Source organism: Pituophis catenifer, unplaced genomic scaffold, assembly GCF_029215685.1.
Source record: "Pituophis catenifer annectens isolate HBS135680 unplaced genomic scaffold, rPitCat1.0.hap2 SCAF_2, whole genome shotgun sequence".
Classification (NCBI taxonomy): Eukaryota; Metazoa; Chordata; class Lepidosauria; order Squamata; family Colubridae; genus Pituophis; species Pituophis catenifer.
This window is the reverse complement of record NW_027256882.1, coordinates 146,924,101-146,948,396: the sequence shown is the minus strand read 5'-3', so window position 1 is coordinate 146,948,396 and position 24,296 is coordinate 146,924,101. Positions and strand designations below refer to the sequence as shown.

At 35.3% G+C, this 24,296-nt stretch overlaps 1 protein-coding gene across 1 annotated transcript in view; it reads left to right on the top strand.

The window, feature by feature from the left end:
• HELZ (helicase with zinc finger) overlaps positions 1–24,296 on the top strand; it is a 129,741-nt gene that overhangs the window by 79,117 nt on the left and 26,328 nt on the right. Inside the window, 7 exon segments of the mRNA XM_070937734.1 lie at positions 5,271–5,449; positions 7,902–8,020; positions 11,634–11,779; positions 14,205–14,352; positions 17,607–17,790; positions 19,122–19,350; positions 23,144–23,348. Coding sequence (XP_070793835.1) covers positions 5,271–5,449; positions 7,902–8,020; positions 11,634–11,779; positions 14,205–14,352; positions 17,607–17,790; positions 19,122–19,350; positions 23,144–23,348 — 1,210 coding nt within the window.

Here is a 24,296-nt window from a genome sequence, read left to right as displayed (position 1 = left end):
ATAGAGGGCTCTAGTGCTTGTGCTAGAAACTGGGAACTCATGGTGAGGCATTTATAAAATAAATATAATATTTTTCATTAGTGAAATTCTCTTTTTCCATCTTTTAGCATTTTTGCAGCAAATGTATTGTTTTGGAAGGTTGATTGCTCAGGACTTCATAAAAATAACCCCCCCTAATTCAATCTAGTTTGCTTTTTATTATTTTATCTTCCACAAGTAGCTAAACAACTTTAATCATGATTAAAGATTATTAAATAGGTTAAAACAAGTGTAGATGAGTAAGACTTCAAGAACTCATATTGATCTGGGATTAGCATAATTCTTCCCCCTATTTTTAAAGAATTGCCTTGAATTACATATATACAGAATAATGCAGATACTTTTTATTTTTGGTATGTTTTTCACATATATCTAGTTGTATGTGTATAAGACATTTTACTTTAACTAGATCAAAGCCCCAGTTTCTTTGAAGTATATTTATTTTGAAGTTTTGAAATGTTCGCAAATGCTTTCGAAATAGCTGTGAGAAATAGCAAGGCAATACAGTGAGAAGTGTTATATAACTGCTAGTTGCAAGACATTTGTTATATGATAGACCTGAAGTATAAAATCATCTTGCTTAAATCACTGTTGTCTCACCAAAGGGTTTGATTTTTCTTCACCATAGACCCAATTCAACTAAATTAAAGAAAATCAATTTGAAAAGTTTTCTTATTTTCTTAAAATCTAAATTATAAAGGTCCTGTAATCGATCACTATTTTAAAATAAAGTTTTCCCTAAAATTACAATCTAGGGAAAATAAAAATGTTATGGAAAGTTTGTAAATAAAACAAGGATATTATATGGTTGGGCATTTTCACTGTGTTTGATATTACATTATTGATGCATGATTCTGAGATCAGAAAATTTCTTTTACTTATCAAACATAAATAATAAGCATACATACAAGTCAGTGAACTTGTACAGTTCTGCCCCCCTACTTCTGCTACTTTATGTAATTTGTTCTGGATCCCCATCCTGCATCAGTTTAGAAAAAATCCTATATAATCCTTGCTATATTAACCATGTGTTGTCTGCTGAAATACAGATAACAATAGATATTAAATATCCATAAAATGTAGTTGATAGTTTAATTTCTGAATAAGATTGCAACCATCCACAGTCAAATTACAATGCATTTAATAGGAATGTGTTGTAGTACTTTTTTTGGAAATTGGGTCATACTGTGCATAGGTGTTAAATGCTTTGTGGACATATTGATTGCTTACTTTCGTATATGAATGTGCTACTCTGTGTTAGTGGTGTTTTCTTGGAGTGGGACAATCTGAGTATTACAGATAGTCCTTGACTTACAATCATTCATTTAGTGACCATTCACAGTTATAATGGCACTAAAAAGTGACTTATGACTGTTTTCACATGACCTTTGAAGCATCCCCATAGTCAAGTGATCAAAATTTGGATGCTTGGTAACTGGCTCATATTTATGACCGTTGCAGTGTCCCAGATTCATGTTATCCCCTTTTGCAACCTTCTGACAATCAACAGGGAAGCCAGATGCATTTAACAGCCGTGTTACTAACTTAACAACTGCAGTGATTCATTTAACAGCTGTGGCAAGAATCGTCGTAAAATGAGGCAAAACTCACTTAACAGCTGCCTCACTGATCAACAGAAATTTTGGACTCGGTTGTGGTCGTAAGTTGAGAACTACCTGTATAAGAGCAAAGACATCCAAATTTAAAGACAGGTAGCAATATCTGTGACAAGCTAGCCTGTCTTAAACTGCTGAAATAAAAGAAAGCAAATTTAAGGTGTGCTGATGGGTTTTTCTGCGTGTTTGTCTTTTGCTTTCCATTTTGCATCTTGCACTTCATGTATCTGTCATGCAAACCTGTTCCTTCTTTCCTTGTTCTATATATCTGTGGACAATGAGACTTCTGCTCATTGTCCTGCAAGCTGTATGTCTCTCCTACATGGACCCTCTGCTTTATTTTCTAATTATTGTCTTTCCTTTTTTTGAAGCACATTTTGCATGGCATGTACATATGTACTACTGATCCTTGAAACTGTAGTTATAGCCCACAGCTTGATTTCACCACATTGATTTATTTGTTTAGTTTGGGTTGAGTGTTCTCTGCTGTGGATTTATTTATTGCTTTGGGGACTATTCTCGCTCTGTATTCCTTACTCAGATGCATTTTTTCCTATGAGTAAAAAATAGAGTGAGACTCCCCAAAGCAATAAATAAGCATTTCCCCCCCCCCCCCCCCGAATGCTTCATTTATGTAAAATAGTTCTACATGTGTATGTGGTGTATTAGTGACTGTATACAGCAGGGGTGTCAACTCAAGGCCCACGGGCTGAATCCGGCCCATGGGGTGCTTAGATCTGGCCCGTGGAGCTGCCCTGGAAACAGCGAAGGACCGGCCCTTGGTGCCTCTGCCAGCAAAGATGAAGCTCCGGAGGGCCGCATTCTTTTTCTCTGGCAGAGGGTTGCAGGAGGCTGTCCCAGCCAAAATTGGAGCATGTGGCACTCCTAAGCTCCGTTTTCGCTGGGAAAGGGTTGCAGGAGGCCATCCCAGCCGAAAACGGAGCTCAGGAGCCCGTTTTTACTGGCAAAGTGCTCAGGCTACCACAGGTGCCCCCAACAAGAATAACGTCAAGCTGACCACGCCTACTCTGGCCACACCCACCCCAGCCCCCCAAGGTCAAACACAACCCTGATGCGGCCCTCAATGAAATCAAGTTTGACACCACTGGTATACACTGTGGTTGGTCTTCACTTGTAAACTTTCTGTTCTATATGAATTACACCAACAATCTGAATTATGATGAATTGACCTGTAGTTATCTCATATGAAGAGTGATATTACTCGGCAGCAAGGAACTTTTAAACAATGCAATTGTTATGTGCAGCCCATCAGCCTTCTCCATTTGGGTGCATTCATAGCTTGGAAGACACTTCTTAGTGCATATCTGTGTGGCGGCCCATAGGCTGAAAGGTTGCTCATCCAGGTAGTAGATCAAAAATTAGCAAACCTTTTGGTGGCTGGGTGCAGTTTCCAGTGTTGAAACAATAATACAAAACAGGCATATTGGGACTTTCTGCTTTTTCATGGATCTGGGGAATAGAGATTTATTTTATTTTTTAAAGAAATTCTATTAAGCTACAGGTTTTGTATATTCAAATTTAAATATAATTGTCAGAAAATTGTGAGAGTAAATTTCAGCAGTTGAAGTTGGAGGGGCTCTGGGGGCTGTATACCCAAAAAACTCCGGGCTGCCTAATCTTCTAGTAGATGAACAAGATACCTTCTGGGGAATCTACACTTGATTACCCAAATGTCTACTAAGTTCACATGCCATTTTGTGATCTATGGGTACTTAGCTGTAAAATATGGGAGGTTAACATTAAGTAGCAAAAATGTTACTTTTTGATGCAACTGGTTTATGTTAATAATTGAGCCCAGCATGGGTAAAAGAAGAAACAGCAGCATAATGTGAAATTTAGTACATACTTGTAATCTTATTGTTTCTTCATTGGATGAGGAACTGAAAATGGTTGTTAGGATTGGTTAGGCCTCGGTTAACAACCAGTCATTCAGTGACAGTTCCAAGTTATAGTGGTGCTGAAGAAGTGATACTTAAGTCTCCTGTGCCTGGCAATAACCACCTCATAGTGCGCATCTTGCCCCATATGACCTTTTGAACACCTCAGATGCCCCACTTCTGGCAGGAACTATCCCACAGCTCTTGTGCTAGTGCCGCGCCACACCAGACCCTTGTACCCCCACCCCTGCCTGCAGCAGCCACCCTGAGCCTTGATGTCCTTGTGCTGTGTACTACACCGGACCCTCACATGCTGTCCTTCACTCCCCAGCAGCCATCTTGAGCCTTGCTGCACTTGTACCGTGTGTCCCTGGTCATCTATACACTCCCCATCCCACAAGACACCAGTCACTTACCTGGGACTTGCAACTTCCTGCTGGCTTCCCCACTGATTTTGATTATTGGAAGCCAGCAGGAAGTTGCAAGAAAGTTCTCGCTTAATGACCACAAACTTCACCTAACGATGGCAATAGGGATTGCTTTTGCTAAGCGATGCGGTCGCATGATGTAGCATTTTACAACCACCTTGCTTAATGATAGAAATTCCAGTCCCAATTACCATCATTAACCTGTAAAATAAGATTTGCTTAGTTTGGGTGCCATCCTCTTAAATCCAGGAGCCTTATTTCTGACATAAAATAATAGAAATACTGGTTTTAATTCTATGTCTTGCACAGGAAGTATATTATAAGGGTAAAGACTGGGACCTGGCTGTTTAGAGCAGGGTTGGGCTTTCCCACTGATATAGTCAGATTAAGCAAAAGAGCAAAATATAAATATTTTGCAAATTTAAGGTAATTTGTAAAAAAAATCATATAGATGACTAAGGCAATTGCAGTAAGAAGAGCTTAGGAAAGGGTTTCGTAAAAAATCACAGTGATTAGTATCTGTAAAAATAACAAAAAGCTTGAACTATTACTTGTTTCACAGGAATTCTGTTTTACCTGGAAATATAGCAGCTCAAGGAGCAGAATTCAGAGCAGTTCCTTAAAGTTCCTTGAATGTTCAGATCTGCTCACGGACAATGATAATAACACTGTGGAATTTTCCAGATAAAATTGAATGTAGTTTATAAGTGTTGGTCTTTTCAAAAATGATGATGATGATTAATGCAAATAATCATCAACTGCGTTTATCAGTTATTAGGTCTGTACAGTGCTTCAGATTCTATCTCTAAAAATTGCTTGAGAGTGCTTTTTCTCAAAAAAAGGCAGGGCTGCTTTATGATGTTTCAGATAGGTGCTGCGTTCCAGCTTTCATGTGCTCTGAAACCCTCGTTGGAGATGAAATCTGAGCCTTTGCATAATCCTAGCCATTACCTCCTGCACTAATAACTTGAGTCCAGTAAAAATACTGGAAATAAATACTGGTGGAAATAAAATTTATTGTTAATGAAGCCAATTCAGGCTAGGTAATCCTATGTTTGCATAAATATAACCTGCTGGACTCTGATGACCTGTAACACAGTCATATCGGGGAGAGGGCAAACTAGTTTTACACTGCAGAATAATGCATATAATGTTAAGGAATTCAGTGTATAGTACATTCCTTTATAGTTTACTTTGCTTAATAAATAGTGTTCAAAAATCAGGAGAAAAGTTAAGAGTTCACTGCTGCAATATTTTGTCCAAAAATAAGATCTTTTCTTCTTTTCCAGGGTTTATTTCAGAAATCGCTGGGTAAAAACTGTCCACCCAGTTGTGCATCAATACTGTTTGATTTCAAGCACACATTCCACCTTTCAGATGCCCCAGAAAGAAGACATTCTTAAACAACGAGTAGTAGTGGTTACTTTGAATACTTCACAATATCTGTGTCAGCTAGATCTTGAGCCTGGTGAGATAATGTTTTATAAGAAATGATTACTGCTTCTTCTTTTTCAATATGAAGTTCTCGTGATCATTTTCTACCAGAAGTGAAAGCTATAACAGCTTTATTTTGTGTGACATTCTGTGCGAATTCAAAGCAGTGAGAAAGCAGAGATATATTAACTCATTTTTTATCTACATAATATGTATTAATTTATATTCAGGCATGTCTTTATTGTGGATCTTTTCTATAGACAGTTTTAAAAAAGATACTGTTAGTAATGTGAAAATCAGCCAACTCCTGTCATCTTCCCCCATAAATGAAATAATATTTTAGGATTTAAAGGGGCCTGACATTAAATTGGTATGGCATAGATTAGTTTTTCAGAAAGTTTGCAGCTGTGGGAGAGGGGGGTTAATTAACAACATGGGAGAGAGAAAAAAGTGTGGTTCCTACCTTTATTTTCAGTTAGTTTGCATGAATTTGGCAAAGCTTTGATTCTTCAGAACTTTTGAGATCAGAACTTCCACCATAAGTGGAATTGACTGTAAATCTGGCTTTTTATATTGATCTAGCTTAAGGATTTTCTTTAAGTGAACTGTGGGTGGTGAGAAACACAACTGTTTCTTTAGATGAATTGCAGGCAATGAAGAGGAGTTGGTATGATCTCCTATATTTAAATTTTAGATCATTTATTATATATTTAATCTATGAGCGTTATGAAGAAAGTGGACAGATTTGCTCTTGATTTTTGTCACTTCTCTATAGATTTTTATTAAATCTTTTAATCAGTTTTGTTTTTAATTAGTTCTTGTATGAAGAAACCCAAATATTAACTAATTAGAATTATTCTACATGTCAACCCCTCAAATTTAGTTGTTTCAAGGAACATAAAAGCAGTTGTAATAAATAATAAAATAATGAATATGTTCATGGGAAATAATCCACAGATGTAAATATATTTATATAGGGGTTTGTTCAAGTTCTGATCAATCTTTCTTTCCTGTAATATCAATTCTAATATAGTCAATCTTATATATTTCTTGCCATATATTATGAATTTAAAAATGGCTTTCATACATTTCCATTTGATCAAGAAAGTACTTCAGTGTTGTCAGATTTGCTCTAATATTTTCGCAGCAGCTCTGCCTTCTTCTTCTTTTCCATACATGAGTAATGCTATTTTTCATTAAAAAAATAATTCATTCAGATGTAATTAGCTATTCAAAAGTACCTTGTCCATAATAATAGTTGAAGTGCAGTAAGCAGTTGAAATTTTAATTATAATATCTTTAAATCTATGTTTCATTTGTTATGAATATCAGAGGCAGTCTCTTCCAAACTGAGATTATCAATTTTCTGAATGAATATTTTGTATACTTTAGTTGTATATTTTTTCTTTCTCTTCAGAAATCTTTGTTTCAAATTTTTAAATTTGAAAAGTATTATTTTTGCCTAACTGGATTTAATTATTTATCTGTATATAAATTAATCTGACCTTTTTCAAACTCATACTTTGCATTCTGTTTTGGACTAGATTATTTGTACCAAGTATTCTATTGATGAAAAAATAACTCTCCCTCCCTCCCTCCCTCTCTCTCACACACACATAAATAAATATCAAGAAAAGAAAACTTGTCTGGAGAGTTAACAATTAAACATTAAAAATGCAACATGCTATATACCATATTTCATTTTAAGCCAGATATGCCAGGACTGAGAGATTAAGAGGCAACATTCCAGAAAAATATTCCAGGGCACCCAGAAGTAATTGCAAACACTTCAGCAGCCAAATAATCTGAAAGCCTAGAGTGAAATGTGGAATCTCTAAAGATCACTGCAACTCTTTATCCTCTATTAAGGGGCATAGTTGGGATAGAGGACCATCTCATTATGGGAAGATACTCTTAAATATATATCTGTCTTTTTCCAAAGATGGTCTTTTAATTCCTAATGCTATACTCTCCCCTCTCCTGGGGCACTAAAAAAGACAGTCACTTCCTTCCCAGAATAACAAGTCAAGATCTCCAATTGAAAACATTTAAAAAAAAAGCAGATGATAAGAGAGTTCGGGCAGAGATGACAGACATTATTCCCATATTCAATATCAGCTTTTATCTCTCTAATATGTCAAGATCAGGGAAAGAAGGAACCAGTTCTCTTATAAATAATGTGTTTCGTACATTTTGCTTTACTTCTTTTAGACTTGTGTCTGGGTGAGAAAAAGGAGTTGCGAGGGGATACCTTTTGCTCATCTAAAGATTTTACATTTTTAACTTGTCATTGCCCCACCTTTGATAAAATAACAAGAAAGAGATGTTGACTTGAAATAATTTATCTAAATTAACTTATCAGAGATTTTGTGTTGATTAGAGCCAAGACTGAATCTCATTGACAGGACTGAATTTAAATGTTTTCATAAGATTGTCATAGCTTTCATTGCTTGCTATTTAATATTTTATCCGTGTCTGCTTTGTAGGGTTTTTTACACATATTCTGTTGGATGAAGCTGCACAGGCAATGGAGTGTGAGACTATTATGCCTTTAGCACTAGCAAATAAAAGTACAAGAATTGTCTTGGCTGGAGACCATATGCAGGTAATGATGTCTATTTCTGAATTTATCCCAATTTTTAAAAAAAACATCTATCTCTGTTTGCAAATTATAAAGTGTAGACGAATAATTACTTCAAGAATTATTTTGGTGTAGGGTTTAAGAGAATGAAACATAAATCAAGAAGTACTTGGTTTAAAATCCTGCCATATGTTTTTAGTTCAAAACTCTATTAAAAGCAATTGATAGGAATATAGTGATTTGTTAGATTCACTAAAACCTGCATCTGTATTTAGGTAAGGTAGGATAATCATCTATAGCTGAATAAAGGACTACAGTGGTGGATACATAATTTTAACAGAAGGTTGAAACACAAACATTAAAATCTGGATCTAAGGGTGGAACCCATATTTGTGATTGTCTATGAAGATTGTCAACCATGACCTGGATGATTGAATTATTCTGAATTCTTCAGAAGCTTCTTGGACGAAAAGTGAAACATCTTAAAGGAAAAACAAAGTCCAGTTGTCTTTTGAAAAAAACATCTTTGGGATTACTTACATGGTGGTGAATACCTTATCCAGGTAGTAAAAGTTGCTGGATTCAATCTGGGTCGGTCTTCTTAGTTTCCTATGGGTCCAGCATGAGTCCAAAAGCTTGGGAGACTAAACCTCTGTTCCCAGTGACCTATCGAGATTGGATCCTGCAACATTATACTGGGATATGTATATTTCCCTGAGAGACTGTAAGAGTCTTTTTTTCATCCTAATCAATCCCATAGAAATAAATCTTTTTAAAATAAAATATTTGTTGCTTAACATTAGTAATAAAGGAGAGAGAGAGAGAGAGAGAGAGAGAGAGAGAGAGAGAGAGATGTAAATATTAAAACCTGTATTTCCCTTAAAAATGGAACAAAAACTACTCTTTCACCATTACTAGTATATCAGTGACTACTGGAGGAAGGGTGGCCCAATGAAGGAGATTATATAAAAGAATAAAAAGGTTTTATTCAAAGCAAAAGGTATAAATGCAGATGTGAATTCAGTATTTTATGTCCTCTTTGTTAGTTAATTAATTAATTAATTAATTAACAGTAGGTTTAGAGGTAGGCAGTGATCTGATGGGAAATGGGCAGATTCCATTTTAAATACAGGCTTTTTCTGACTTTCCAATGATTTCCTTATAAACTATTTTCCTCCTTGACTCTACTCACAATCTGAATGATGCTTGTTTTCTCACAGCTTCTGTTATCCCACTTCTACTATTGTGGCAAGTGGCAACCAGTTCAGGTCTTTCAGTATAGCATTACGTAATCCCTTTTATTGGCATAGATTAGTAATCACATGAACATTTTGCATCAACTGCAAATTCCAGAAACATTTGAAGGATGACCCCACATACACCATGTTGCATTAGTCAACATGGCATGTAATTAACATGTGGATAATCATCCTGAGTCCAGTCAGTTCAGGAAGATGTTCATAGACGACACACTAGATATAATTGTGGAAAAGGCAGGCATTTTACCAGTTTGCCCAATGAATTAGTGACAGTTGAGGATTAAGAACCAATTCCCAACATCAAGCCTTCTCTAGCATGGGAAAATACATATCTCATGTAATACGGCATTGATTTATCTCTCAATGGAACAGTCCTACATGCACCAATGTCATTAGCCCTGGTTACTACATGCTTGCCCTTCCTGGCTGATAAAATCAATATCCTTGGGATCTGCAAGTTGAAATTTTTATGGACAGTAGTTTGAAAAATATTTCGGCCCATAGCAAAATATCTCCATTTTATGCAAGAGATAACCTCTGTTAACTGATTTGGTCTCAGAATCACATAGAGAAAATACTGTAATACAGTTATTAAGCTAACAAGTGATAGTCAAAACTGAAATCACTATCTAAAAATGAGATTCGGTAAGATTTAAATAGAAAAGAGGATTTGGTATCAAAGACCTGATCTACAAAAAGTAGCAGAAGTGAAAATATGGATAATAATCTTTAAAACCAGGAAAAGCAATATATGTAAACAAGAGCAAAACCTTAGAATCATTCCCTTTTTGTGATCTTGAATGGAGCAAGAAACATTTTAACTACCATGAGATAAGAAGTGTCACAGAAGAATAGATCATAATTATTTCGGTGAAAGTTGGAGAGAAAGTACTGGGGATAAGACCTTTATCACATTTAGAATGACAGTAATATGAAACACAATAGAAATTTTAAAAAGAAAAGGCTTTTAGACCTGTTAAAGCATTTATTTCAGACTGGGAAAAGTTCAGAGAAATAATTCCAGCTAAAAAGCATACAGATTAGTACTAGAGGAGAAGAAAAAGAGAAAGAAAGGCAGAAAGAAAATCCTAATGTCTAATGGGGAAAAAACTGTTCTAGATTAAGAGGATGCAATTATATCTCAAAAAAGATGTACTCAGCATGAATATCTGTATATCCAATGAATGACATCTAAGTTGACTAGAAATTCTTTATTATATTCATCTGATTACCAGTTTGTGCATGTGATGAAGTTTATACAATAATTAAGATGTTGGTCTCGGAGCAGGTTCTTGCCACCCTCAACTATGAAAGTTTACTGGATTAATTTCAACCAATTACTTCCTGTCAGTCCAACCTACTTCATGAGGTTGTTATGGGAGGAGTAAAGACTGTGTTTGCTATCTTGAGCACCTGAAAAAAGCTATCATGTCATTTTGATGAGTAAAGAAATAAATACATATAAGCTTATGAAAGTTTATGTCATCCTTTCCCCATAGGCACCATATAATTCTTTGATTTGGTGGTGTGTTTATTTTTTTAGCGAAATAGGTTTCAGAAAAATATTGCTTGGTTTCAGCAGAGCTTTCCCACACAATACTTAACTAATATTATCTATCTATCTATCTATCTATCTATCTATCTATCTATCTATCTATCTACCTACCTACCTACCTACCTACCTACCTACTACCTACCTACCTACCTACCTACCTACCTACCGTGTTTCCCCCAAAATAAGACCCTGTCTTATATTTTTTGAACCCTGAAATAAGCGCTTGGCCTTATTGCCATGCACTCAAAAGCCCGATTGGGCTTATTATCAGGGGATGTCTTATTTTGGGGGAAACAGGGTGTCTGTCTGTCTGTCTGTCTGTCTGTCTGTCTGTCTACACACACACTGTGTGTATGTGTGCTATAGTGCATATAGTGTATATAATTAAATATATATGAAAATAGAACTCTAAGTTGAATCTCATGTAGGTTGGTTTCCTTATGTATATGCATATAGCAGTAAAGGCAATCCAGAAATTTTAGATGTGCCCTGCCTCTCTTGAAACTCTCTTTAGGGTTCCTCATGGAGTGTTCTTCCTCCTCTTCACTTTCCTGAAATAGAAAAAAATCACCCTACTTAAGAAACATAGAAATTCAAAGGAATATCCCCACTTGTTTGTTGCCAATAAATTGAAAGGAAATGAAATTCAAACAATTAAATGGAGATTACTTAATATGATGTTATTCTTTTTCTTCCTCACTGTGCATAAATTTAATACCATTTTTACAGGTTGGTCATTAATTTATCTGTTGAGATAACATTCTACACAAATATTCGGTTATAAAATGATATATTTCTTTTGATTTTTTTTCCTCGGTTATAGCTTAGTCCTTTTGTGTACAGTGAATTTGCCAGAGAGAGAAATCTTCATGTTTCATTACTTGATCGTCTTTATGAACATTGCCCTGCAGAATTTCCATGCAGGATCTTGCTGTGTGAGAACTATCGCTCCCATGAAGCTATCATCAAGTAGGTGTGAACTTTTTCACTGTATCACACTCTGCTTGGCTGGTACAAGTGTCTAATAGAAGCTTTTGCCATTACACTCCAAATTAGTTGAAAAGAGATGTGTAATAACCTACCACTATTATTAGCATAATAAAGCTACTGGTTTTTTTTTAATATTTGAAATAAGTAAGAATACTGCATTATTTTGAGATTTAGTAGAATGGCCTACTTGGGCTTTTTAATTGTGGTTTATGCCACCATAGCCTGTAATTTGTTGTAATAGTAAAGCTGATCTTTCTCCAATATTACACAAGGAGACCTTTATTTTTATAGTGAAACTTGGCTATGCTGTCCTTATACTAAAGATATTGAATAGAATTTGTGTGACATTGCATGGACCAAATGCAAAACAATATTTTGCAGTATGTAAGCTGAAATGCATAAAATTTGTACTTCTACTTGTATTTTAAGTTCTTTTGCAATATAAAAATGTTAATTCTTGCTAGAACGATTACAGTAGAACCACCTGATTACGTGTAACAGCAGAATAACCAAACTAGTTAGATAATTTTCAAGTATGTGGACTTGTTTGCTGGGTTGAAGGCTGCTATTGCATGCTGATCTCAGTACTTGTTCAGTTTGATATGGTCCAGCTGAGAAGCAGGATCTTTATTGTGCTCTTTGTATAAACTTGTAAAACAAGACAATGTGAAAGCAGTTATGTAACAAGTCAGTTCTTCGGGTTTTGAATCTAAATTGACGTTTGAAATGATGCTCATGGTCTAGGAATAAAGACATTGACGCAGGAAATAGGCAAATGAGAGAAAATACAGATGGCGGCGAATATCTGTAGCTCAGGTGTAGGATGAGGGTGAAGGTTCGTTCTCCGAGCTCGCAGGTTGGTTTCCAAGCATTTCATTACCAGGCTAGGTAACATCTTCAGTGGGGTTTAATCTCTACCCACACTGAAACCAAACAGCACCAGTTCAATTGGAGCAACACAAAAATCATTGGCCACGCTACCACCTGCCACGCTCGTGAGTTCATCGAAGTCTGGCACTCAACAAGCAATTCCATCAACAGACACATTGACCTACAACCAGCCTACTAACTCTTCAGAATCCAAATCAACCGCACAGCCAACCAGAGAAAGCACCAACTCTCAACCCACCCATGAAAGCCCCCCCACTAGCAGCTCCCCTCCAATGACCCTGACCTGATGTAATCCCCTTATCATAAGATCCATCACAAGACCCACTGATGATTCACAGCTGACCCATCACTAGACCCTCACTTGATACCCCCACATCTGAATCCTGTATAAACAGCGGAACACCGACACTGACATCTGCTAAACTCCGCTGAAGATGTTACCTAGCCTGGTAATGAAACATTTGGAAACCAACACACAAGCTCGGAGAACACCCTCAAAATACAGATGCTCAGACAAAATGGCAAAAATTATTGGTTAATTATCTGTGCAAAATTGGCAAGAGAAATGCTACATAAATTGCATGAAAAGACATCATGGATGCATTTTAAAGATAGGATCATTGTGCCTATGCAGGTTTTCCACATGCAACTTCAGAAAGTTGCTACTGCTGATGTTGCACCACCACCATTATTATTAAATAACAGCATGTAAATAAGAATTATATTTTGATAGCTAAATTAGAGGAGGATCTCCCCCTCCCATTCATTGGAAAGGAGAATTTCATATTTCATCTTGTACTTCTGCCCTCAAAGATTTTTAGGACTAGCTCTGTTAACATAAAATTTCATAAATGGTCTGAGAAATATAACTAGGCATACTATATTATACTATCCTGAATAAATAACAGGGTTTTTTTTCTTAAACGTGATTTTTAAAATGAACTTTAAAATGATTTTTAAGGGTTTATTATTTGAGCAAGCACAGAACATGTGAAAAAAATGCATATAGATTATTTTCTATGAGATTTTGTTTTTTAACATATGCAAGCTATCATTTGCATTGTAACAAATAGTCCCAAATAGTTGCTTATAAAATGTTACCCCTTCTTATTCTGATCTTGGTGTTTTCCAGAAATGTTAGAGCTATACTTCCTAGCTACTGAGCATGGTGATGGCGAATTCTAGGAGTGGTGATCTCAATACCTCTGTAGAGTATCAGATTGAAGAAGATAGAATTAATCAAAACATAATTAAATCTCAGAACGATGCTAAAAGCAGCATACGTGCTGAGACATTCATTCACAGCTTCTGTGCATTGCTATGTATTTACATAAAAACATACTGAAGTTGTAAAACTATGTCTGATTCACAGGTCAAAGCAATAACAAGCAGAATGTTTACATAACGCTTCTCTTTGTCCTGAATATTGCTGGTTCCTGTCTATCTAGCTTCAGCCTTTATACAATATTTCTACGTTTCTTTCTTTTTTTCTTTTTGTTCCTCTCCATTGCAGTTATACTTCTGAGCTTTTCTACGAGGGCAAATTGATGGCCAGTGGAAAACAACCTGCACACAAAGATTTTTATCCTCTGACATTCTTCACAGCACGGGGAGAAGATGTACAAGAAAAGAACAGCACTGCTTTTTACAACAATGCAGAGGTAGTTGATTTGACTTCAATTAATTGCTGTTGTGAATATCTATCTATCTATCTAGCTATCATCTATCTATCTATCTATCTATCTATCTATCTATCTATCTATCTATCTATCTCCAACTGAGTATTTGGCTGTCCTATGCTAATGTAGAAGTCAATGGCACATTCCCAAGATTGACCCATTTAAAGTATATATGTAAAGAAGCCATATCTGCTTTTAGATATCAACCTCTTCTCCTTTTTTAAAAGCCAAGACTCATAAATTATCCATATTTTAAATGCAATTACCATGTTTGGTTCTACATACAAATTCGGCCTAATTGGTTCCTCAAAGTATTTTGTGATAAAATACCTCTGCAAGTCTGAAGATTTCATTAACAATTGCTGTTTGCTGTTCATAGTTTATGGCAAAACTAAACAAAAAAGTCTGGGTTTTTTTTAAAAATGATTCCATTGTGCAACTAGAAGAGGGTTGGCCATTTTTTTTTAAAGATTGTGCATTATAAAGTAACAAAGATTATGATCCCTTGAAAGTAATAGGCTAGGGTCAGAGATGATGTAATTTAACCAAGCATAGATAACAATCCCTGTTTATTTTTTTTCTCCATATAGAAGTCAGAAATACCTTGCAAAAAGTGTAAATACTTTGTTTTAGAAGGCTTTGACATTAATCCAAAAATTGCATGAAATCAGTCCAGGGACCACAAATTGCTGCCTATGAGCTAGAATGGCTTTATCAAAAGACAAAAAGGTTATTTTTAGAATACCACACCCATTAATTAATTCTTTCTTTCTCCATCTTTCATTTAAGATGAAACAGCCTCTCTTCTTTTTAAATACTTCTTAATTTCACGATTTGAAATATGGGGAGCATTAAGCTGTTTCAAGTCAAAATGAACAGGGGATTAATTCTCTCCCAAATGAGTTCTGGTTTTGGGAACAGCTTGCCTAATGCAGTCGTTCTCAACCTTAATATTTGCACCAATTTTCCTATTTATAGTCTCTTAACTGCTTTGCAAACTGCCTCATGAGCTCCCTTACCATAAATATGCCTGAGAGCAATTCAGGAATAACAGAAAGAGAGAGAGAAGAAGAAGAAGAAGAAATAAAAAAGATGATTTCTTCCTTGTAAGATCATTTCAGCAGCTATATCAACCCACCCAATATGGGCATCTTCCAGATATGTAGACAAAGTTTAGGAATTCAGCAGTGGTCCTTCTCCCAGAAGTTTACATATTTGGAAAGTATCCAGGTTGTGAATCTGAGGAATAGCATGGAAAAGGGGACCCGTTTGATCGGCATTTAAATTTTCAATATAACTACAATGCTAGTAGCTGTGTCTCAAAGTATGATTTTATGAAACGATTTAAGAATTTAATATTTAGTGTCCTGTCTTCCAGAAAAAGACAGGTGTTTCCTTCCCGCAGTTTTTGTAATATTGGCTATAAAACCTTTTTTCTATTACTATTCTAGATATTCCAGAAAGAGAGAATGGAAAATTCATGATTAGATCTAAATCATCTTAGCAAATGTTTAGGTTCTGGACATTCCATATGTAGATAGAACTGATTCACCAAGGCTCTTATATGGCTTCAAAAGATATATTCATCCATAATAAGACAGTCTGAAAGGACATTTATATACAATACTTTGGCTTCTTTATTATTATTTTTTGCTATATTCCTAGAATATTTGTACCAGTGTAGTACTAGCTTGTCCATAGGAGTAAACAAACCTCATTTCCATTTAATTTAGTCAGTTTGTATTAGCAGAATAAATCCTGGGGAAGTGTTTAGTGAGCTGCTATAACATAAGTAGCAGTACATCTTCTCTCATTCTTCATTAAAATTACTCCTTTTTTGAGTCTGAAAAAGAGACAACAAATGTCGGTCCACATGATCTTGGATTCAGTAGCCCTCAAGGCGTTCTTAGAGAAATGGTATAATGGGTTTCTCCATAAAACGAGAGAAACAAAACAGTTTGATTTTCTATTCTCCTTTGTTTAACTCCTGATTATGTACTGTGAACTAGACTATGAAGTTGGGAAAAGTCCTGGGAGAAACAAGGGGTGAACCACTTATATAGTGGTATCAATTAAACTGCATAATGCAGTCATCAGGAATTACATTTGCTTTGAGGATGTCTGCATCTTTTATGTGTATTCAGTTCCTCCTTGTGCCTCTTGTTCATTATCACACACTAGTCACAACAGATGCTTATCTGTGTTGTTATCACAGGTTAAATAGCTTTGCTCTGAATACTTTCTTCATTCAGAGCATATTTAATTTGTGATAAAACAATCCAGTGATAAAATGATTTGCTCTGATTTAATGACCCTAATTTGTGGGGGGGGGGGATTTACACAAAAATTGGAATAAAACTTTTATGTATTTTGAAGTTGGTTTTGATCAGAAGAGTAGGCTTCAACTAAAAGACTAAGGGAAAGTCTGGCAACACTGAACTTAACAATTAATACCTTCCTTTTTTTGTCTGATATCAGACAAAATCAATCCATTTTCCATTATTATTATTGTTGTTGTTGTTGTTGCTGCTGCTGCTGTTATGTAACTTGTCACACAGCTAATCAGATGTTTAGACTGGATTTGGCATTTTTATCCAACCGCAAGTAGTCCTCGACTTACAACAGTTCATTTAGTGACCGTTGAAAGATACAACAGCACTGAAAAAAATGACTTATGACCGTCTTTCACACTTACGACTGTTGCAGCACCTACAACCACTGTTGCATCCTCCTAACACTTGTGTTGCACAAGTTCTTAAAGTAGAAAGTAATTTATCTGCTTCTTAAAATATACATTTATTTCCCTAATGGAGAACAGTAAACTCATTTTATCATGCATGCTATTTAATATTTCAGATAATGTTGAATAAATAAAATTATGTTATGAAATATATAAAATGATTGTTATTGATGTTCATTAAGGTTTCCACTAAGATTTAGAGTTTCGTCCTTATTGATTGTATGGGTCCTTTTGATTGCATATGTAAGGCAATTATGGATGCGGTGAAAACATTAATAATTGAAGTGACATGCTTACAGATTATTAAAATCATGCCAGTGTCATACAGGGAATGCTGCAATTAAATAACTATTTTTCAAAAGACTTAGATAATACTGTATACTGGTGCTAAAACTGGTTTCTGCTAAAACCTGTATTGCTTTTCATCCAAGAATATAATGCAAAATGTATATCAACAAAACTAGCCATTTCCTAAGCATGATTTTCCCCTTTTAAGGTCTTTGAAGTAGTTGAACGTGTTGAAGAATTGAGGAGGAAGTGGCCGGTAGCCTGGGGAAAGTTGGATGATGGCAGCATAGGTGTTGTAACACCATATGCTGATCAAGTGTTCCGAATTCGGGCAGAGCTTCGGAAAAAAAGATTGTCTGATGTCAGTGTTGAAAGAGTGTTAAATGTTCAGGGTAAGTAATACAAGATTTGATTTGATTTGATTTGATTTGATTTGATTTGATTTGATTTGATTTGATTTGATTTGATTTGATTTGATTTGATTGGGTGCTATAAAGTCAGGATCATCTTTTAGTGACCACATTGATAATACATACCTTTGACTAGAAGAATCTAGCCAAGAGTTGGAATAGCATTAAAGTGGTTTATAACAGCAATTTATAATATTACTGGTATTTAAAAACATTTAAAACTTTAAATCTAAGAATTAAGCATCCTTTTTTTTTAATCATGGGATGCCCTTTGAGACAAGGTTCTAGTAATATTCAATAGCTGTGATCATTAAAATGTTCAAGAACAATTAATATATCAAGTTGGAAAGGAATATAGTTGAACTCTGCAAAAGAATACTATGTTGAAACAGATTTTTTTAAAAAAAATAATAACAAATCAATTATGATAATAGACCACACCACACCATACATTTAATTTTACTAAGATTATGAATCATAGTAAAGGTCTTAATTTCTGTGTTTCACCAGGAAAGTTGCCTTTTTTCCTGTTTTTCTTCCTTAGATGGGTTTGAATAGAATCTAGAGTTTTTAATGGTTCTTAGAACCCATGAAAAAATAATAAGGATGCTTAATTCTTAGATTTATTTACATACCCTTTCACCCAAGAATATAACATACATGTACATACCCTTTTTCCAACCTGGATACCTGCTGGTCTCCCACCTATCATTTTTTTCTCGTTATTTCTCCCTTATTTAGTTAGCTTTTTTTCCTCAGGTTTACTTTAAGCCACTCAGTTTTCCCATTTCCCAAATTCCCCATTTCTGCTCTTCTTTGTAAATTTAATCTCTGTTATCTTCCATTTGTAAGGATATGAGCAAATATAAAATTACCTCCACTGGTACCTCTAAAGTTGGTAAACTACAGTAGTAAAATTAAAGCAAAAGTTCCCAAGTACTGTTCGTTCGTTCGTTTGTTCTATCTATCTATCGCTCTATTCTAATCTATCTACACACACACATTGTGTGTGTATATGTAAAAATATGGCACACTGCATGAATGTTTTTAATGCAAAAGAAATTAACAGCACCAAAGATATCAATGATTAAGCATAATTAATATTAATACCAAAGCAAATAATGTTCTTGTTATTTGTAATTATTCTAGAATATTTATTTTCTAATTATTATAGCATAAATATTTTCAAGTGAACAATAATTATTCACTTTGCTAACATTGATGTAAAAAGTCAATACATGTAGTCATGTGGTAGTGTTGCTAGCAAAAAAAAAAAGACAGACTAACAGTATCTCATACTCTTCCTTCTTCAGGAAAGCAGTTTCGAGTGTTGTTTCTCAGCACAGTACGAACCCGACACACTTGCAAACACAAGCAAACAGCGATGAAGCGGAAGGAACATTTATTGGAAGATTCAACAGAGGACTTAGATTATGGTTTTCTGTCCAATTACAAACTTCTCAACACAGCCATTACAAGAGCACAGTCCCTAGTAGCTGTGGTGGGCGACCCAATTGCTTTATGTTCCATTGGAAGATGCAGGTACAACCAATATGTGGTATGACCAAATAATAAATCATAACGATGAAAGGCTTACTGTGTTTTTAATAATTATTTCTCATTCCTGCTCTGCTTCACCTAAGTGGATGCTTTAGATGGGGTGGGGGGAGGTGTCCAACCGTGGCAGCTTTAAGACTTGTGGACTTCAATTCCTAGAATTCCCCAGCCATCATGGCTGGCTGGGGAATTCTGGGAGTTGAAGTCCACAAATTTTAAGATTGTCACAGTTGGACATGCCTATTTTAGGCTTTCTCTCTTAATTTGAGATAGATGTGAGCTTTAGAAGGCGAAATACTATCCATGTCTCCCTACACACTATCTGTAATCCATGTCTTGTGTTTAATCTCACCATCATTTATCATTTCATTTTGTTTAAATCTACAGTATAGTATAATATATTAACAGAATCTAAAGCTGATAGACTATGAAAATTTCTTGTAATAGGCTCAAATTAGCAACATTGTTGTTGGATGTTTGCTAATTATATTTCATTTGCAGTGTAAAGGGGGAAACAAGGCCAATCTACAAAGGATTCATATTGTCAAATTTTCTCTTAATGTTACAGGTAAAAATGGAAATGTTGTATTGTAATCCTCACTTACAACTACAAAAAAATCATTTAATGCTTTCCAGGATACTAGTTTTGTCTACTAATAGTGTGTTCCTTTAAATGCATATTTGTGTCGGTTTTATTGTTTTTTGAAATTATATTTATAATAAATGGGGGAAGGGAGAAATCTTTAGAAATTTTGCTAGAGGAAAGCAAAGTTTTACAGAAATGTGAATAAGCCAGTCTAGTTCTCAGATTAAAAATTGAAATAGAGTAGGATATAGTGAAAGCAAGAACAGGGCTGAGTTAGATACAATCTGCTGGATTTTTGTCACTGATGAAGGTATGTGCTGTTATATTTATATTGTTATAATAGCAATAGGCAAAACCAGATTCTTTAATCTTTTCTGGTTTCCTTGTTGATAATCTAAACTTTGAAGGTTGACGTGGATAATTTTGTAATCTATTTTCAATCTATATTTTTTAATATTTTTAAAATGTGATAGTACAATTATTTGGTTTTAGCAGAAATTTAATATTGTCCCCTTGAAGAAATTTCTAGTCAGAGTGGATTTGATTTAAATCGAGTTGATTTAAATCACAATTTAAATCATGATTTAAATCACTAGTAAAAAGGCTTGATTTAAATCAGCTCGATTTAAATCATAATTTTTAAAGAGCAACTGTCGTCTCTGCTACTCCTTTGGCCCACTGTTGACTCACCAATAGTCCCAGTGTTGCAGAATATACAGCCTCATACTACATAACTAAGCTCCATTTCATGCTGAATAAACTAAATTATTTATGTATCTTAAATAGAAAACTATCTTACGATAGATTTTTTACCCCAAAAGTTTTTTATTAAAATAAATTTGATAAAAATAAAAAAATCCGATTTAAATCAAAAAAATCTGATTTTTTTAAAAAAATCATTGATTTTTATCCACCCTGTTTCTAGTTATATTAAGTATATACAATTTAATGAATGAATTATTGCAGAGAGAATATATATATAATGAGAATTCAGCAATATTCAGCATTATAGCAATAGCACTTAGACTTACATAGTGCTTCATAGTGCTTTACAGCCCTCTCTAAGCGGTTTTACAGAGTCAGCATATTGGCCCCAAAAATCTGGGTCCTCATTTTACTGACCTCAGAAGGATGGAAGGCTGAGTCAATCTTGAGCCGGTTAGGATCAAACCCCTGGCAGTCAGCAGAATTAGCCTACAATACTACATTCTAACCACTGTGCCACCATGGCTCTTATTTCTTTGTACTAGGTCTTTCTTGTAGAACATAAATTTTTTTGATTTATTTTAATTTCATAGCAACTGCATGTGTACAGGTTAGATAAAATAACTGGTTTATATTTGTGAATATGTTCCATAGGCTGTCATACATAAGTGGAATATGATTTTATTTTTATGTAAACATGGACATTTTTGCACAGCATGTCTCATAATTAACCTGCTAGCGCTGGAAGTAAAATTATGTGGGAAGTTACCGTGGAGAATCTTGCTGGTCCTATTTTATTTTAAATCCCTTTTGAATTCCAGGGATGTTATTTATTTCAATATTAAGGCTGTTCAGAAGAAGTATATGCTCTGTGGTGATCTTGATCTGGATTGGACGACCATCTGCTTGAAATTTATTACAAGAGCTTTGTTAATTTTGCTCTCGCGTTATGCTTTTCATAGCCATTTAGCCATTGGAAAAGTATTTGTGGTATATCCCTCAGCAAGCAGATGTGCAAGGATAATCATAAATTGCTGCTGTGGAATGCAAGCAAAGACTTTACTAACAGTCTGGGGTGTGTTCTGTGAGTAATCCAGGTGTAGTTAAAGCTAAACTCCAACCAGTGGTTGTAGAGCTTAGAGACATGCTTCTTGTCCAAGTTTCATGTTAGGTAAAGCAATACATCTCTCTCTAGGAATTCAAATGCATAGGCAGTAGGAAGATTGAAGGACAAGACTCAAAGAAATAAGTTGCTTTTACTGCAAATGTGAAAGAAAGGTCTTATGATGAAAATAATATTGAAAGTAGGGATTTAATAGTTGGATGACAACTTCATGGTCTAAACCCCATATTTCTTTCTCCCATCTATACACAATATAGTGGCCTTTTTGTTGACTGGTTCTCATCCTGTGAGGTTGAGGCACCTGCACAGGGTTTTTTTTCCTTAAATAATATTCTTGGCTGATCTTGGATACTTCATTTTCAATCTTGCCAGCTTCATCCTTCCTACTTCTTGTCTAAGCAGAAATAATATCTGCCACAAAACACTCTAGACTTAATTGTTGATGACAAAAACAAACAAACAAACAACACTTGCAATACCTGGGGATAGCAGAAGAGGAGAAGAGAAGAGAAGAGAAGAGAAGAGAAGAGAAGAGAAGAGAAGAGAAGAGAAGAGAAGAGAAGAGAAGAGAAAGAACTTGAGAAAATCACACAATACAAAGACCTGCTAATAGAAGTAGAATGACATGACAGTAACATCAATAAAAGATAAAGATAAAAGATAGGAAGCTCAATGAAGCAAGAGGTCTCACTGCCTCTCCCCAGAGGCCTGCTGGTTAAAGATCCAGGTTTTCACAGCTCTTCTAAACAACAGCTTGATTGTAAAACTCCTTGTACTTCCAACATTTTGAGACCTATTGGCATTGTCTGACTTTAAAACAGTTAATCAAGTCTACAGAAATATGCAACATTTTCATTGATAATGCAAAATTCTAAAATATAAATGTAATTTGGAAGTTATTAAAGTGAGTCAAGAATCTATTGCAATAACTATCAAGACCTTTTGAAATATGGCTACAATACGTATTTGTAAAATCGCAGCTATATCAGACAGAGCTGTGGCAATTTTTTATTTTAAATTCAACAGCATGTTACCTATCAGAACTGGCAGGATTTGATTCATTTTTCTTGCAGCCACATTGTAAATGTGCCCTGTGTGAACAATCTGCCTCAGTGTTTTAAAAACAAAAAAGGCACTTTGCAGACATTCTAACACTTAAGACAGATGTTTGTATGTGATATAAAGAACTTGGCTACTAAATCTTGCTATTGCTCAAATGTTAATGCTAAATAGTTTTAGAAGTCTTCAAATGATGTTGTCTCATAATTAAATAGTATTGAAAGCAAAGGGATTAGGTTCAAGATTTACTTTTTATTTTTTATTGTAGAAAAACATTTTTGTGTTGTTCTTGTATTGGCTTGTAGGAAATTTTGGGAAAGATTTATTGCCCTGTGTCATGATAATGAAAGTCTTCACGGTATCACATTTGAGCAGATCAAGGCTCAATTGGAAGCGCTGGAATTAAAGAAAACCTATGTATTGAATCCGCTGGCTCCCGAGTTTATTCCACGGGCTCTGCGACAGCAGCATTCATCAAACACCAATAAACCACAGCAATCGCCACCAAAGGTAACCTCTGAGAAAATGATTAAAAGGTTGCAAGAATTTGCTAAGAAATATCAGAAAAGCATATTAGCTGTTGTGCTTACTCCTAAGAACATAGAATGGGAAAATACTAGGCTGAAAAGATAACATAGTTTTACATATATTAAGATAGAGCTTTTCGTAAGCAGTGATTTTTTGGGTCCAGGAAAACAATATGTGTTCAGAAGAGATCATGATATTCATGCCAGAAGCTGCTAGAATGTCTGGGAAAACACAAAATCTATACATTGTCTTTCCCCCCCCCCCCCCCCCCTTAAAATTATACAGTCATATCAGGAGTGAGTGTAGGGAGAGGCCAGCAGGTGAGATACGTAAGTGAGTGCTGCAAGCTGATACTACAGAGTGTGGATGAGTCTGCAGGGGCTGTGAATGAATGCTATGGAGCGTGGGTAAGCCAGCATGGGCCACAGCTGGGTGTTATTGAGTCCCAGATCCCTGGGATCTCATACCAGGGTGGGGATCTTTGAGAGAAAAACAGCAGGAGCAACTTATGATCACAACTGGTGACTTGTGATTTTCCCTGCCAGCTTCCCTATTAACTTTGCTAATGGGAAGCAGGCTGGGAAGGTTGCAACCAAAGATCGTATGACCATGGCTCACTGTGATGTAGTAATTGTGAGCCAGGCACCTGAGTGCTCAGATTGCAGTCATGTGACCACAGGGATGCTGCGACAACCGCAACTTCACAGACTATCCGGATATTACCCTTGTTCTGAGCCCTCATAACTTTGATCCATTGCTGAACAAGCGAATCTGAGGAATATCTGTTAAAGTGATACTGTTGTCATGGTTGTTTTGTTTTTTTACCAGTTGTATTTTACGGATTTTATTTGTTTGTGATGTAAACTACCTCTTATGTTCATTTGGATGGAAAACTGGGAATTTGCATAAATAAACCTTCTTAGTACTGTA